At 44.1% G+C, this 12,000-nt stretch overlaps 1 protein-coding gene across 1 annotated transcript in view; it reads left to right on the top strand.

The window, feature by feature from the left end:
* LOC147100399 (uncharacterized) overlaps positions 1 to 12,000 on the top strand; it is a 354,033-nt gene that overhangs the window by 92,840 nt on the left and 249,193 nt on the right. Inside the window, exon 7 of the mRNA XM_085968064.1 lies at positions 6,496 to 7,201. Within this exon, the coding sequence (XP_085824190.1) occupies positions 6,496 to 7,201 (706 nt within the window). The remainder of the gene's footprint in view (positions 1 to 6,495; positions 7,202 to 12,000) is intronic.

The raw sequence follows: 12,000 nt of genomic DNA, 5'->3' as shown, positions 1-12,000 counted from the left end.
TTCAGAAGATATATTTCAGGCCACTTACCACACACACCCAACCCCCTCTCCCCCCGACCCCCCCCCCCCCCCCACCACCCGCGTTGGTTGCTGAGTAAAACTGTTGCTCCAATCCAATCTTTTTCAATGGCTGCTTCAAATTTCCACACTTTTTATTCAAAAAATTATTTAAAATTTTTTTTGACCATCAGACAGGAGGATGACATAATCTGATTGCATCACAGACCATATAATTATGTATGTATAGAGCACTTTACCAAGACGGGAACCCTCTAAAGAGGTAACCCTTATCAGCGCTCTGTTACTTGTGCCTTTCTGTATAAGAAATACCTTATATTTATGTTAATCCAGAACCATCAATCATCCCATAAATATGTGTGGGCTCAATCGTTGATGCTTCAGGAATTTCTATGAGCCCTATAGAGTTATATTGTCTTCATTATTTGATATTACTGTAAAGAATACTGCAGTTTTGAGTAGTATTTATGAATGATAAACAATGTTTGTTAAACCTTTTCAGTCAAGAAATTTAAAACACAAGTCCCCCCATATTATTAATCTATATATATAAAAGGATCCGTCCGTCTGTTTGTCTGTCTGTCTGTATGTCTGTCTGTCTGTTTGTCTGTCTGTCTGCATGTCTGTCTGTCTGTATGTCTGTCTGTCTGTTTGTCTGTCTGTCCGCTATACACTCAAAAGTTATAGAGCGTTCCTACACATATGTTATATCAAAAGAAAGCTTATGATTAGGGGAGTCTCATAGGCGTATTTACTTTTTGGTCAGACAAAAATTGTTTGGACAGTATACAAAAAACGTTCAAAAATCCGCTCATTAGCGGTCAGCCAATCATACGTGGGAATCCGCTCATTAGCATTGAGTGACGTGAAGGTTGACCAATCCTACGGGGGGAGCGTGCTGCATCACGGGGGGCGTGCTGCGTCACGGGGGGCGTGCTGCGTCACGGGGGGCATTTCATGGTGTGTGTGGGCGGGGCCTAATCTTTCAAACTGCCGTTAGTGCCTCACAAAATGGCGGCCGCCCCTCTTCACCCGCAAAATCTCCCTCCGGCTCTCACCTTTTAGCGGGGGAGAGGCTGCTTTAAATTAGACTCTTCATCTCTTTTGTTTTTCTTTTCTCTGGCCGGCTGCGCGGGAAAACAGACAAAAGTCGGGATTTTAATTCTCCTTCCCTCTCTCTCTCTCTCTCTCTCTCTCTCTCCCTCTCCTCTTCCCTCTCTCTCTCTCTCTCCTCTTCCCTCTCTCTCTCTCTCTCCTTCCCCCTCTCTCTCTTGCCGTTAGTGCGGGACTGGGAAAACCGGGGCTTTCCAACGAGCCGTCCCCGACCTAAATCGGACATGGGAGTCCGGAGCGAAAGGCCTTCCACTGCTGCCCGGCCAACTGAGTCCAAAGGCCCGCCTGGTTAAACATGAGGAACCCCGGGCTCGCTTCTGAGCGATGGGCACCCGGCCTCCCGGTGTCAGATATACTCCGTTCTGGTACCGAGGTGAGTTGGAGGGAGAGGAGAGGGGGAGAGAGAGGGAGAGGGGAGGGAGAAGGGAGGGAGGGAGAGAGAGGGAGGGAGAGAGAGCAGGGAGGGAGGGGGAGAGAGAGCGGGGAGGGAGGGGGAGAGAGAGAGAGAGCGGGGAGGGAGGGAGAGAGAGAGGGGCAGGAAGAGAGAGGGGCAGGGAGAGAGAGGGGGGAGAGAGAGGGGAGAAAGAGAGAGGCAGGGAGAGAGAGGGGGAGGGAGTGAGAGAGGGTGAGGGAGGTAAAGAGTGAAGGGGTGGGAGAGGGAGGGAGAGCTCGCCTTCTTCCTTCCTTCGGCCGCCGCAATTCAAACTTCCCGCCGACCTCACAAAATGGTGGCCGCCCTTCTTCACCCGCCGGGCTCTTGAGTCCAGCCCCTTCCCCAGGGTGTCTTCCTCTCTTCTCTATCTCCTTCCCTCACTCTCTCCTTCCCTCTCTCTCTCTCTCCTTCCCTCTCTCTCTCTCCTTCCCCCTCTCTCTCTCTCTCCTTCCCTCTCTCTCTCTGTCTCTCCTTCCCTCTCTCTCTCTCTCACCTTCCCTCTCTCTCTCCTTCCCTCTCTCTCTCTCTCCTTCCCTCTCTCTCTCTCCCTCCTTCCCTCTCTCTCTCTCTCCTTCCCTCTCTCTCTCTCTCTCTCCTTCCCTCTCTCTCTCTCCTTCCCTCTCTCTCTCTGTCTCTCTCTCCTTCCCTCTCTCTCACTCTCCTTCCCTCTCTCTCTCTCTCCTTCCCTCTCTCTCTCCTTCCCTCTCCCCCTCTCTCTCCTTCCCTCTCTCTCTCTCTCTCCTTCCCTCTCTCTCTCCTTCCCTCTCCCCCTCTCTCTCCTTCCCCCCTCTCTCTCTCTCCTTCCCCCTCTCTCTCTCTCTCCTTCCCTCTCTCTCTCTCTCCTTCCCTCTCTGTCTCTCTCTCCTTCCCTCTCTCTCTCTGTCTCTCTCTCCTTCCCCCTCTCTCTCTCTCTCCTTCCCTCTCTGTCTCTCTCTCCTTCCCTCTCACTCTTTGTCTCCTTCCCTCTCTCTCTCCTTCCCTCTCTCTCTCTCTCTCCTTCCCTCTCTCTCTCTCTCCTTCCCCCTCTCTCTCTCCTTCCCTCTCTCGCTCTCCTGCCCTCTCTCTCTCTCTCTCTTTCCCCCTCTCTCTCTCTCTCCTTCCCACACAGACAGACAGACAGACAAACTCATTTATATATATATAAAAATATTTCTACTTTTTTCATAACAACATCCCCTCAAAAAACCCTCGGCACCGCCGGGCACTCCAGCTAGTATACTATAATATTATTGGAAACCATATTTTGTGGAGACTTAAATGAGGTAACGTTTAAAAAAAAATTCTTGGCAGCAGCTGGATTAACATTAACGTTCATTATTTTGATGGGTTGTATCAGCAGCTTTAAGCACATTTTAGTGCTCCAGGCACTATGACAGATAAACGTATTACTGTTTTTGGCAGATTTTTTAAAGCACATCGCCACTCATGTTTTTTCTCCCACTCATCACACAGACTCCTCACTAGTCGGGAGCACAGTTTGGAGTTTGGATTATAACTCTAAAGGGCTGATTCTGCGATCTTAAGTCCCATTCATAACCTTTGTGTGAACTTTATTATGCAAATCACAAAAATATACACAAAGTGAGTGAATTTGGAAATAAGTTGGTAAAAAGATGGAAAATATTTGCCAGTGAACAGTATTCTCTTTTGCTAAAATCTACCAGTTATAACTTGCACTGACTTGTGTTTATTATACGATGCTGCAGTCTAGATGACACAGTTAGACTTCTCACCTAGGTCCTTGATTGGACCAGCAAGAAACCGTGGAATGCAGTGTCATCATCTTGTTCAAGACAGTGAGAGTTGAACACCTCTAGCGTGTACTTTCTAGAAAAGGGATGGAGAGTGGAACTGCCGCTCGATACAGAGAACTAATTCAGGACATAGACTGAGAAGCGAGTGCATTTGGGCAGTCCATTCAGGACGTTTAAAAAAGCAGTGAAAGAGGAGACCGTCTTATAGCCAGGCCCCAGAATCAGAGACAGAAACCAGAAGTTCTCTGCATTCCACTATTATTTGAAGCTTGAAATCAGAATAGGTAAGGCTGTACTGCAGATAATAATATGTGAAGAATAGTGATACATTTTCTAGTTTAAGTATTGCATGCCACTGAAATGTGCTGTCTCACAGAACGATAAGATGTAGGTTTGAAGCCATGTTTCCAATTCCTGATTTCTGCCATAACATTGGAGAAGTTGCCAAAGGGAAACTGTGTTTCTTCACAGAGAGGGAGAATTGGACCATGGCCCACCTTTGCGTACCTGATAGTGTTTTGGTCAAGGCAGTACTGGCAGTGGCCTGGAAGATGGTTGACTGTCTGTCCTTTCAGCTGCGGAATGGTCTATGACATAAAAAGACCTAAAGGGAAGAGGCACTATAAAAGTCAGAACTCTTGTTCCTGAGTTCTGTTAGCTCCTTTCATTGGTGGGACTTATATTGCTGGTCCCCAAGTTGCCTTCAGTAATACAAGTGTAACTTTAATACATGTACAAATGTTGCAGGCATCAACGTATCTGAATTGAATTAGATAAATATTTACATCTGAGTAGTGGGATGTGGGGAAGGGGTAACGCAGATGCAGACATGCAAACCCTTGATAGCTGACACTATCCTGACTCCGAATTGGTGGAAGCATGAAAACTATAACAGGGGTTACTTTGTGACAGAATCATTTTAGAGCTCAGAATCTACAAAAATTATATATTCGTGAAGTTAAAAAGAACGGGGCTGCATGGGCAGCGACACAAAACAGACAGAATTGCATTTCACAGAATCACAGAAACCCCACAGTGCAGATAGAGGCCATTTCGGCCCATCGAGCCTGCACCGACACATATCCCACCCGATCCCCGTAACCCCACGTATTTAATCCCCCTAACACTAAGGGTCAATTTATCATAGCCAATCAACCTAACCCGCACATCTTTGGACTGTGGGAGGAAACCGGAGCACCCGGAGGAAACCCACGCAAACACGGAGAGAATGTGCAAACTCCACACAGACAGTCACCCGAGGCCGGATTCGAACCCGGGTCCCTGGCGCTGTGAGGCAACAGTGCTAACCACTATGCCACCGTGCCACCTGTTATGCCAGACGCCCAATATTCAGCTTGTTTGAAGTCAACGGAACTGAATATTGGGCAGGGCATGCAACAGGCGTTCGATGTGATAGCTCCTGTTTTGCGTCTCCGCCCGTGTACACTTTCAACCCCGACCTTTGGTTCCTATGTGGTGTCTGTTTTACTGTGTAAATGTGATATCAGCTTACTGCAAATTTGTTGCACTCTCCAAATTGGAGATTTACAATTTTATTTGTATATATATTTATTTATAGTTCTGTATCCCACATGCTGATGAACTAGGATAATTTTTTAATAGCTAAAATAATTTATCATTGAGTTGTTAAGTCATCCACACACATTAGACGATGGTTACATCTTACCTGTCAGTGCGTGGGACTTGTTTGTACGAGTGTTTATTCTTACAGTTTGAGTTTATTTAAAGAACACATCAGAGTTTAAAAATAAAATCAGTACTTTAGAGAAAGGTCTGGAAAAATAGGTGAAGATTTGTAACTAACAGGGTCCACTCCATTGCAACTGCAGAGTTGGTGCTGCACTGAATTGCAGCCTGAATCGTGAGTTATGGCCCGACCTGACATTGGAGCCAAGCGGACGGAGCATGATTTCCTGGAGGAAATAATCTCAATCCGCTTCCCTTCAGAGTCATGTTGGACTTTGACACCGAATTTACAGCTCTGCATTTATTTGACATTAAATAGTACCTATCAAATACTGCTTTTATTCGGTGTGAATGAAGCTCCCCCTCCTTTACCCAGGTTATTGCTATTACGCTTCGTGATTGCTATTTTTATATATGAAGAATCTCTGCTTTAATGTTGAAATAATTATAATTTGTAAGAATTTTAATAAGACTGTAATCACTTGATTATTTTTGTTGATTGCCATTTTATGATTAGTGACATTGTACATAAGTATAAGGTTCCCACTCGGGTGTCACACCATGATTGTTGTAAATGCATTACAATGCATAAAACAACTGTCTGTCAGTCACTTCTGTGCTTTCAAATATACAGTAATTCATAACAAGTTGTTCCGGTTTGGCAGTTCCTAATATTAAAAATCAGGCTATTTAATTTAAGCTGTTTAATTGGCCACCTATTTTTGATGGTGAAAAGCAAAATATTTTTAGCTGATTTAAGAAAAATGACATTTCCCTCCTTAGTCTTTTCAACCCTCCTTCCTATGTTATACGGCACAAAGAGCCTCCAGTCACATTGCTCTTGAACCATTTGCTAGACTTTAGTTCCCTCCCTTCTCTTCCTGATCAGTCCTTGTAATGTGGAGAATCAGTTGTATGAATATCACCAGGCTCACTTTTTGTTGATTATTGTTATGCTATGTTTTTAAATCATGTTTGATAAGCTTTATTGGGTTATTATAATTGTTAACTTTTTCTTTTGTGAATTTTGTGTTCATCAAGGTGAGGAATGTTTGCACTGGTAAAAGGAACTCATTTACATTTTGGATGTCCGGTATCAAACAAACACTCCTAGGTCAGGTACAGCATACAGTTGAAACCCCTTCCACTCTGTCCCAACAATGCTCCTCAACGTCATCCTCAAATGTGACAATTTTAATTTCCCACTGTAGCCATTGTCAATTAAGGGCGCTTTCGCAGCCCATCTCCATTAAGAACTAGACTAAGACTGTGCAAACCTATTTCACAAGGGACCCTTACAAAGAACAGCTAGAGGTGACTTTTAACACCATTAATTTGGGCTGATTTTTAATCTCAATGCCATTAGGTCAATGTAATTACATTTGATGTTGAAGCAATGCCATATCCTGATGAGAATAAAATAATTCAGAATGTTAGAGTTAGTCTAATTGAGATTCATTTATTTTTCAGAGCTGACAATGACTTATTTACAGAGGAGTATCCAGCAACAGATGGAAGTGAGTACAGCTCAGGAGAAGAGCTGACATTTGCTGAAGATGAAAACATCAGTTTTGTAGAGGCTGTAGGAGTGAGTCATGAAGAACCTAAGAACAGAATGGAAGGCTATGGAAGTGCAGCTAAGGTTGGCACTGCACAGGTTAACATCTGTGCTACAGAGCTTGGCTCCACGCTGGAAAAAGAAAACTTTAATACGGATGTAGACATCTGTGGCGCAGAACTACAACCAGACACAAAAGAAAACAACAAATCTGAGCTAGACATGGACACTGAGGCTGCTGGAAATAATATCTGTGCGACTGAGTTAGATCAGAAAGGTTCCTTTGAGGCTACATCTGGTGGTACAGCAAATGTTGACATCTGTGGCACCGAATTGGAAGGTTTTGTAGCAGAAAAGGATACTGGCGATGAAACCAATGAAGGCACTGAGATTGATATTGAACCCCAGGGTGAACCTGGTGGTGAGGCCACAGAAGAAGCTGTGCATCACTATGGAGTTGGAGTTAGTGGAACAGCAGAAAACAGCCAGGAGCAGACGGATGAAAGCCAGAAGAGCCCAGAAAATATTAAAGAGGAATCTAAATTAATGGCTGATAAAAATGATAACGACAATCCACCCACAGAAGAAAATCAGGATGCTGAAGGAGACAGCAGTATGGTAGAGTAAACATTCAAACTCTTGATAGTTAATTAGCAGAGAAAAATATTATTTTATAGCATTGGGATTATCTTTTAGAAGAAGAACACAAAGAATTTGACAAATATAATTAGAATGTTGATTGTAAGAGGGATTTTGTGAATTAACCTCCACAAATTCTAAAAATCTTGAATAAGGAAAAAGGGGAGGCAGTTAATTACAAAACTACACTGGGCAGGTCTTCCATTTGCTGGGTATAGGTGGCTGTTATCTAAACCATGCAAACTGCATGGTCTCCGGTTTGATTCGCAGTCTGTCCTTAGTTAGGTGCGCTCACATGGAGCAGAGGTGGGGTACTACAATTGGACTCAGCACCCCTGAGCTAGAGATGGGAAAAGCAGCCAAGGTTCCTGCTCCTGATCGCTACCCACATGTATGGAGGTCAGGCGGGGACAGGTGGCTGTAATATTACCACCCCTCCCGTGAATGAGTAGCCGGCCAGTACTTGCTCTTTAGGCTCACATGGGCCATTGGGCAAAGTACCAGAGGCCACATGGCACACATGCTCTTTGCACTCAGTTGTTACAAACAATTTAACTAGCAAATACTTTGAGACTTTACTCTGTTTTGCAACAAAGATGGTTTTCTGAAGGTTGGTGGATAGATGTACAGCTAGCTCTGCCGTTTTCCTAAATATAAAATGAAAATATAATTTATTTTTAAAATTTAGTACTATATATAGAATGTGTAAATGTTCATCAAGCTTTCATTCATTCCTCTTGGCCCATGGCTATTTTTCAGTAGTTCAGTGATTTATTGTCAGCTTGCTATTTAACTCATTGTTGGTGGTCACATTTATAAGAGACGGGGAGGAGTGGAACACAGATGCTAAAAGGTAGAATGAATGGAGGAATGCAGCAAATTTGGGTCTTATATAATCAGGGTTTCTTCAGTTGTAACCAAATCAAATTCAGTAGCTATAATGATCTAAACTGCAGAAACAACTCCCTACATGTAGAACTAGAAGACTCTTAGATCAAACCATGGTGTCTTTTGATGAGTACAGTGCTATTTAATGTTGATTACTGGGTAGAAAACATTCCACTTTGAAAGATCAATGTTAGAGTTCACCTTTAAAGACTTTAGACACATTCATGGACTGTACTGAGCTTGAAAGCCTAGCAGAAAGTCTTTATTTTCTGCCCTCCCACTCACTAATCAAATAAGCGTTGCAAAAAGTTAACTAGTGTTCGAAACAAGCTTAATCTTTTCCCCTTGCACATGTGCAATGAGATACTGGATTACATGGTAGGTGATAATGGATGGTTGTGGTAAATTATTTGCATATAGTCCCACTAGATTGGAGCAGGTCATAGGCACATGTATAAACTTAAAACTGATAGTGGACCTCCTACACTTCTACAATTTTCTAACCTGACTACCTGTTCCTTATATGTACACACCGATTCCTTTCTTGTTTCTCCTTTTGTGAAAACTGCTTACCTGCGTATCAGTGTGAAGTGACCACACAGGTAATAAGGCCATTGGTACCTCATCAACTGGGCATGTGATGTTTGACCTGTGAGATCAGAGGGCTCAAATTGCAGGAAAATAATCAGACACATTCTGACACAATATGCAGATTGCCAGGATATTAAGATGCTACACATCCTTGTGTTATATTGCACAGTTTACAGTCTTCCCCAATTTTTCTCCTGTAGCTTTGTTTTGCAACTCTTGAGCTCCATGACAGCTACGCCCATTGTTCCATTGTTTTTCACCAATGTCTCCTTCCCTGTGCAGTCACTCACTGTAATTCTATGCTGGTTTTATTTTGCGAATGAAAATAGGAAATAAAAACTAACTTTGATATCTATTATGAAATAATGTATGTTGTAGGATGAACTGCAGATGGGATCGCCATTTGTTTCATAAGGATGCAGAGCTTGGTATGCTGGGAGTGCATATTGGGAACTTGGGAACAACTTCCCAGACCAAGCTTTGTGTCAGGACCACTGAAGATGAAAATTTACCCTATCGTTTGCTGACCAACCCAACCCCAACTAGCAGTAATGTACACATACGTAATAGACCTCTAACTGTGTATTCAATACAACATTTGTAGGAAATAGAGGGAAACAAAGGTTTTTCTTAGATCTACCTCGTGACATCTAGCACAAGTTGGAAAGCCAAGGTGAACTGTTTGTTCTTTAGACTCCAGCAACTCACCTTGTACCAAACATACTCAGTGGTAGTGAGAGAGCTTTCAAGGTGTCCCTTAATACAGCAGCATGAGACATATGGGCCTAGAAATTCCCTTGGGTTTGCGCCCATTTAGGGGTGCAAGAGTGGGTTGCGCCGGAAGTTGCGTCGCCGCTGAAATTAGGTGGGCCTTTAAATCGGCGTAAGCCGGTAGCGCTGCGCCGGCACCGATGACGTCATCGGTGTGTGCAGCGCCCCGGTACCGCCCGAAACCACGCCGATCCCCATCTTCAGTAGCGGCCGCCTCTTCCCTGGTGGCCGCTAACAACGTTTTGAAAACCTGGCCGTGCTGCAGCCTTAGAGGCGCTATTTAAAGCAGAGGTGCGGCCGGCCGCTTTTTCGGCGGCCGCCTGCCCGCACCTCCTTCCCTGGCCTCCTCCACCCCCCCCCCCGCGGCATTGCCGGCTGGTTTCCGTGGAGCCTGGCACTTCGCCGTTGTGCCGGGCTCTTTTGCCGGCACTTTCAACGGGGCTACGGCCGTTGCAGGCACCTCCCCCTTAAGAGAAGGGGGAGGCCTGCAGTACAGCAGCCTGCCGCTCCGCATCGGGTGGCGCAGCGGGACCGGCAGCGCTGAAATTCACTTTCAGCGGCCCAAGCAGGGCGGGCACACCCTGTACCGGCGCCCGCTTCCGCTTTGGGGCGCTGAAAGTGAATTTGGGGCGGGCACAACTGGCTCGGCGGCGGGCGCTAAATTTCCGGCGCAAACGTGCTGACGGGGCATCACCGAATTTATAGGCCATGTCCTTTTAATACAATTACTTTGATTGCTTCATTGTATGCATCCTCCACATACCACTTGAGCTGGCTGAGCTGAGTCTAGCAGTCTGCAGAAGGTTTGGTTTGAACAATGAAGAGTACCCGACCTGGTAGGTAATCTTTCTTTGTATTTGCTGCTCATGATGCGGTCTCCTCTACATTGGGGATACCAAACGCAGATTGGTTGACCGCTTTGTGGAACACCTCCCTTCAGTCTGTAAGCGTGACTCCGAGCTTCCGGTTGCCTGTCACTTTAATTCTCCGCTCCACTCCCACTCTGACCGCTCCAGCCTCGGCCTCTTGCAATGTTCCAGTGAAGCTCAATGTAAGCTCGAGGAACAGCACCTCATCTTTTGATTAGGCACTTTACAACCTTCTGGACTCAACATCGAGTTCAACAATTTCAGACCATAACCTCTGCCCCTATTTTTGTTTCACATGGCAGCTGTTGATAATTCTGCCATTCCCATTTACACCTCATCTAGACTCATCTTTTGTTTCTTTACTTGTCCCATTACCATCTCCTTTTGCCTTGCACCATCATCCCTTTTGTCTTTTAATCTCTCCTGCCTTCCATCCTATCACAGACCTTCCCTTTTGTTCTTTCCTCCCCTCCCCCCTTTCCCTGCCCCTGCACTTGCTTAAAAATCTGTTACATCTCTAACTTTTTCCAGTTCTGACGAAGGGTCATTGACCTGAAACGTTAACTCTATTTCTCTCTGCACAGATGCTGCCTGACCTGCTGAATATTTCCAGCATTTTCTGTTTTTATTTCAGATTTCCAGCACCTGCAGTATTTTATTTTTGTATAGGTAATCTTTCTAGTCTTTGTAAAATGTTGGTCCTTCACTTTAAGACAAATTCTTTGAACAATCAGTTTAGTAACAAAGTACCATAAGTAATTTTCTTTAAAAATCCAAAGAATTAGATATTGGCCCAGATTTTGCGGTCAGCGACGAAGTGACTGCGCTCGCCGCTGACCTAGAAGAAAGCTGCCCACAAAGATCTAGCGATCTCTGTGGCATGGATTTCATCTTTCCTGACATTAATTTCATGCTGGCATCACCTATAGGGGATCTCCAGCATCCAGCAACAGTGATGTCATCAAGCAGGTTAAGCAGCCAATCACATTGAAGAATTCTCAAAGACAGCAAACCAGGAAGTAAAAATCAGGTTTTATCATTCACTTTTTAATACTTTTACAGAAAGTGAAATAAAGATTGGTACATACACATGGGATTAAGGTAGAAACTGAAATATCATAAACAAACTTTAATTTTTTTTTATTAGTTTAAAAATCATGGAATTTTTATCATGTAATGTAATAAATGAGACTTCACATACAAAATTATTTTTTCAAGGCCAGAGAGGTTGTTCAACAATAATTATGACTTAGTATGCCATTAAAAAGTCAGTTACACTTCATTAAACAAGGCTTGACATTTTCATTGGTTTTTACAGTGGAATAGTGCATAAAAAGTAGAAAATCACATAGATTCCCTTATTCTGTGTTGATTGCATCTGCGAGGACTGTAGCCGCGCACCCTGTGGAGGAGCAGGGTAGTATTACTGATGGCAACTTCAGGATTTCCGCATTTAACTGCACAAGTGCAGACTTCAGTAGTTTCTGTCAGTTTTACAGAGTAATGACGGCCACCGCTGACAGTTTCGCTGTTATTACAACTGCAAATTCTGGGCCATTGAGTACAGTCAATATTTCAGATTTACAATAAAAGTAATGGCTATGCTTCAAATCATTATTTTGACCATCTGATGTGAAGTGTTGAGATACAATCTGCATT

This window comes from Somniosus microcephalus, chromosome 26 (genome assembly GCF_052327205.1).
Source record: "Somniosus microcephalus isolate GS21.2 chromosome 26, FLI_Smic_1.0, whole genome shotgun sequence".
NCBI classification, from domain to species: domain Eukaryota; kingdom Metazoa; phylum Chordata; class Chondrichthyes; order Squaliformes; family Somniosidae; genus Somniosus; species Somniosus microcephalus.
Note: the sequence above shows the minus strand (reverse complement) of the source record. Positions and strands in the feature narration are given on the sequence as shown.